General features: G+C 42.1%; 1 protein-coding gene across 1 annotated transcript in view; it reads left to right on the top strand.

Annotated features, from left to right (window-relative positions):
* Window positions 1-2560: 2560 nt before the first annotated feature.
* MUSK (muscle associated receptor tyrosine kinase) overlaps window positions 2561-6000 on the top strand; it is a 54716-nt gene continuing 51276 nt past the window's right edge. The window contains 1 exon segment of the mRNA XM_075726816.1: window positions 2561-2657. Coding sequence (XP_075582931.1) covers window positions 2561-2657 — 97 coding nt within the window.

Here is a 6000-nt window from a genome sequence, read left to right as displayed (position 1 = left end):
TGAACTTCATGAACTGACTTCTGTGGAGGTGTTTGCAGTTCAGAGCACAAATCCTTGTGGGAGCAAAGCGTTGCCTGCAATGCGTGAAAGCTAGGGACTGTTTCTTGTTATTAGTTGTGTAGGCTGCTGGGACCTCATCTCAGCAGAGGCCTTGGGGCATGACTACAGATAACAGCTGTAAATAACAATTAACTGTAAACTGTATGCATCTCAGCTTTGTTAGAAAAAAACCCCAATAACCAACAAGCAGCAAATTCATAACTACTGAGAGTAAAAATTAAAGGAACATTTTACTTTTATAAGGTAAGCCTGGAAAATGCTTGGAATCAAAGAAAATTTGGTGTCACTTGCATTTCATTTCCACTGATTTCACTCTTTACAGAAACTTCTTTCCATGATGGACACAGATGATCACCAGCTTCCCATATATTGTTTGTTAGCTGTATGGCATGTGTAGCTGGAGAACAAAATAACTACCTTGTGCATGTGTATCCCCTCTACTCCCATTTATACTGTAAATTTACATCCTTTCAGTTTAGAGCAGCAGACCACAACTGTGGTCCTTCAAAAAATTTATAAAGTAGAGGAAATGAGAGGTTAGGAGTCATTTGGTAATCCTAAAAATGCAAAGACATTATTAACATTTAACAGCCATCTCTGTCAGTGTTGTTTCTAAATGCTGTAATTAGCAAGTAAAAGGGAAAGATTAATTTTTGGACTTGTATGGGATGGAGCAGTCTCAAACTCCTCATAACACAGCCCAGACAGGAATCCAGTGATGTAGACGTCTTTGGTCAAGTCTCTCCATGGAGAGAATTTTACCCTAAAAGACCAAGTTGCATTTCTATGGAGCAGATTAATTGGATGTGATCAGACTTAAACAAAACAAAAGAAATATTTGTAAGTTCAGCCATAAGTCAGGATTTCTCTGTTCCCTGGTAGGATTATTGTTGTTTCATTGTTGTCTTGTTGTTTTGCTTTGTTGTTGTTGCTAGCTGCGGAATTCCTGGAAGATCTTTAACACATGTTTGGTGAGTGCTTCTGCCTTTACTCATCTTCAGAGGAGCACTTGTCTAGGGATCTTTCCTCCTAATCAGCCGTTGCGTGTCCCCAAAGTAACACTGCCGTTATCATGCCATGCCAAACCATTGGGATTCATACATGCATAGCTCTGGCCAGCTTTACTCCATTTGCTTCTCAGAGGAAGCACTGCTGAACTATACATTCATTGCAGAAATGGCTGTTCAGAAGTGGTTCAAACTGAGAGGTTCAGCAAATAAAGGAAATTCCAGAGATCTCAAAATACCTTTTACTGTGTTATGTTATGACTGCACATTCCCTTTCCTCAAACCATGCCTTTTAGTGCAAAGCTCACATCCGCTCTGCTGATAACATGATGAAGAGTTTCTGGAGTCATGTTTCCAGGACATCATCATTAATTAGATTCTCCCCAGCCTGATTATTCATCTATTTCTCTTCTGCTCATGTAGATGTTGCCCCCACGTCAGCCTTTCCACAGTGGTAAGACTGATTGCAAACACTCTTCATATAAATATTTATGCTAAGAAAACAGAGAGTACAAATGACTTGACATTTTTTAAAAAGATGATGTCATGTAGACCGCTGTGCTAGGATGGGGCAAGATGGAGTTAGTCAGGCAATTGCCTCAAGCCCAATGCTCCTCTGAAGTTTCCTAGAAAATGAGCTCCAGTTTTCAGTCTTTCACTTTAGGCAGACCTGGTGGTCAATAAGATATTTCTGAGGGATTAATAATGTCAGTATCCAACAGTCATATTTCCTGACAACAATACCTCTACGCATGCCCAAATACCCTGGGCTGCTGATGATGTTGAAATGAAATGCTCCTTTTCCCCTGAGGTATAAATGTTGCTCCTGCTGTGCGTATCCACTTCTTTTGGGGTCTGTTTCAAGGACAAGGCTCTGCTTTTTCGGTGTGCTGCAGTGGTTCTCAAACACTGATAACCTCCTTGGCAAAGAAGGGCACTTTCAGCCCCTAATGCCAACCTCTCCTGCTTCAGCAAATACATCTGTTAAGAAAAGAAATGCTATCAGCAAGGCAACAGGTGGCATGTTGTAGCCAATCATGAAAGGTTATAATAAGACAGAGGGAGTGTGTGTGAGAGAGAGAGAGGAGAAAAAATGAAAAAGAGGGGGACTAAGCTGAAGGAAAATCCAGTGGCAAGCTTTTTTCCACTATTGCATTTATATGGTGCTGAAATAAAGGCCTGGTGGCTTTGCAGCGCTGGGGTAGGGTACTGTCCTGGAAATGCATTTGCCCATTGTACTCCTCTCTGTTTGCTTAGAATGAATTCAGAAAGGATTTGCTTTCTCTTGTTTCACGAGCCCCACGCTTTCACACTGACCAAAGTGGATACACACCAGCTGGCCATGTCCATCACTGCCGCCGGGTGGGAGAATTCCTGATTATACTTAGATCCCGCAGACCCCACTCCGTCATTAGTGGAGAAGCTCTGCTTGTGCACTGCCATCTGAAATGCAGCCGTCTGGGAGCTCCGCACGCCTTGCCTGAAGGAGCTGGATGCCTTCTGGATCAAACATGAATGACCCGCTGAAGGTGCCCCTGGTGCACGTCCTCACCCTGGCAGCCCTCAGCTTGGCCGAGACACTCCCAAAAGGTTTGCTTGGAGGGGCTTTTGCCCTGCTCTGCTTCTGCCACTTGCTGAAGGAGGTTTTGCAAAGGGGAAGGCGTCTCTGGTAATGGTGGTGTGGGTGGTGTGGTAGCGTTCCCAAAAAGGACAAAGATGTGCTGCTTTTGGTGGTCACTTCACTGCTTTTAGAAGGATAGCAGTGAAAATAATCTCATATTTGTGTCTGGGATTGAAGGTTCTTTGTCTAGGAAATGCCCGTAGTCCCATTGTAATGGGCAGGGGAGATTTTTGGGTTCAGCCTGGGTGGGGTTGACGTTTCTCATGTTAAAGGAAGTTTACAGGTTTTAATGTCTGGTAGCACCCATTGCTGCAGAGCCCAAGATTTGTGGTGTTCTGCCTGCCTGTGTATGCTTATAAATATATAAAGCTCAAAGAAGAAGTAAATAGTATAATGTCTTTACAGAGTGTATGTATACAAATACAAACATGCATGGTTTGTATTGCATATAACATAAAAGTTACTATACTTTTTTCCTCTCCTGTGTGCACACATGCACACAGACACACATACTTCTGGCCAACACAAGAACTGAAAAAAATCTGTTTAGAAAAGTCTTTGAGGTATGAAGCGCAACAGTGGTCTTGTGGATGTACCACCTGGTAACCCTGCCGACAATAGGTTTTGCTGCACGGTGGTTGTCAGGAGCCATTCAAAGCATACCAGAATCTTTGCAGCTTCAGGGAAAAAAAAAACCCCTCAAGAGGATGCCATCATTCACCTGTTAGGCCAACATCACTGCTCTTGCAGGGCTCTGCTCTTAAAATTGTTAGTGAGGTTGGCCCCAAAATAGGAAAAAAAAGGTCTCCTCTTTATAAAAAACTTTTGAAATAAAAATGTTGTTTTTTTTCCTAAGGCACTAAAGTAAGTTGGTGAACCCCGGTCTTTTTGAAAGCTGTGGTAAGATGGGATTGGATTGACAAGAAATGCAAGGAGGAAGGGGATTGATTATTTTCCTGGTGGCACAGTGCAATGAAGAGATATGCATCCTTTCCTAAAACGTCATGGGTGGCTGAATTGCCTTGTTCCCTGAGAGAGGCTGAAACGTGACTATAGCCCAGAGGTGCCCTACAGAGGTTTTGCAGCATTAGTTGGAAACATGATTGAGGAGTTTTTGATGAGAAAACTGCAGTATCTCCAGTCATCTGCAATGCTGCAGGGGAGACTGCCTCTGTTTTCTGCTTTGTTTTGTTTGCCTGACTTGTCTTCTTTCAAAAGGGTGAATCCAAAACCAAAACCAAACAATTTGGGAGCTTCTGGTGGGCTGGGTATAGAAGGGGATTTGGCTTTCTCATGGGCCCTGTGACCATTCTTGGGTCATTTTGCTATCTCGGGAAACTACAGCCAACATCCAGAAAAATGGCACCTGTGTGTCTTTAGAGATGTGTAAGTTGATTGATTTTCAATGTTATTTAAAGCCACAGAGCTACCTAAAAAATGTCAGAGAGCCCCAATGGATGTGGGATGTGCAGGCAAAGGTCTGGGGCTGCTTCTATATGCTGATAGGTACGTCTGTACATTGTTTGGATTTTATTTTTCCACATTAAAATCTGGTAATGAAGGCATCATAAGTTTTGATTGCTTTCCTGAGAAAACACGGACTGACACCAACACCTGAACTTTTTGGATGGCTTTTAGAAGCAGGCACTACCTCAGCCATTTTGGGGCTCTCTCACCACCTCACGACAAAATGGCGGCACGCTCTACTGCTCGCTGTCCCCTGTGGACACACCATGCATCCTCCAGCCTTGTGCCCTCTGCCGCCAAACCCCGGCTACAGGAGCACTGCCTTCACCTCCCTGCTGGCCCAGCACTTGGTTTTAATATCAGAAAGGTAAAAAAGAGCATACAAGAAAATGACACATTGCTGTTGTTGTCATGGCTGCTCTTCAAGGATGTAGAATTTGGGGTGGCAGCTGTAACAGAAAAGTTCTCTTTCAGCTTTTACCATAGGTGGGTAAAAGTAGTGGGTTTGGACAGTATTTTCTATGAGTATGGGGCTTGATTCTGCCCTACGAGCTGCATGCTGTCTTTCAGGAGTTGCCAGATCAGACCCCACATAGGCAATATTGCTAAGGATAATTCTGTCATACGTTGAATTAAAGAGATACCATGTACTTAACTGTTGCTAGTGAATTTATTTAATATATAAAACTGACATCCCTTGTTTGCCCAAAGAATAAAATACTGTTGTTATGCATACTGGCTCTTGGTAAAAACCTCACTTTACTCTTTGTGAGAATGGCCATGCGTATCATGACAACACAGTTATAAAACTGGTTGCTTTGAATTTTGGTTGCTGCAAAAATTTACTTTTCTCAGGGTTAAAAAGCATCCTTCCAGAGATCAAGGCATGTGGACAACAGAAATGAAAACATACTATGTAAAATTAGATTGTAAAACTCCATTTCAGCCAGCTTTAATGACATCAAAACCCAGTAAACTCTGTCACAAAATAGCAATGTCCCCTTTGAAGTAGGCAGGATATCCATCGGTAGAGGTTATTCTCCTAAGACAATCTTCAGTAGCAGGGAAATTTAGGCTTTATGAAAATCTTCCATTTGGTTTCACTGGTGTGGGATTCATCTGGGGTACAATAAGGGTATTACTTCTATCTAGTGTGACCCAGAATGTCCCAGTAAATTGAAGCCTGATACAATTTGAAGCAGTGTTCTTAAATGACGAATCTGACACAGATATGTTTTAACTAATGTTTAGTTAATATAATCTTTAGTGCTACCTTAGCTGTAGTTTTAACATCTTTTTATATAAGTATTGTCATTACCAATTACGCAATCTGAAGTCATATAATCTGGAATTATTGAGGCAGATTTGTTCTAATGACATTTCAAAAGCATTAGGATTTATACATAAACGTGGTAGTAGAAGCTGATCCTTTCTTCCTCTAGCTGCATTCCAGCTGAACTCCAAAGACATTCTAATTTTTACTCCCATGTATATTGAAAAAGTGTTAAGGTAAAGGCTTTCCGTTATTCTCAGTCACTTAAATTGGAGTGTCTTGTATTTTGGCTTTTCTTTTAGGAGGGAGGCGTAAAATTGATGTCGTTTATTTTTTGCCTGAATTTAAATCTTATTGTACTGAGGTGGGCCAGCAGATACAGTGCAGGCAGGATTGTCCTGTGAAAAGACACACAGTGTGCCAGGTACTGCTACAGTCAGCAAGGAACAGGAAGATTCCTGCATCCACTGTACATTTTCAGGGTGGCCTTTCAGGAACATGGTATGAAGCTAGTTCATCTCAGCACAGCTGTCAATGAAATCCAGTCCAACAAATATTGGATGTGTCCCCCT

The sequence above is a fragment of the Pelecanus crispus genome, chromosome Z, assembly GCF_030463565.1.
Source record: "Pelecanus crispus isolate bPelCri1 chromosome Z, bPelCri1.pri, whole genome shotgun sequence".
NCBI classification, from domain to species: domain Eukaryota; kingdom Metazoa; phylum Chordata; class Aves; order Pelecaniformes; family Pelecanidae; genus Pelecanus; species Pelecanus crispus.
The sequence above is the reverse complement of the archived record's forward strand: the minus strand, read 5'-3'. Positions and strand labels throughout refer to the sequence as shown.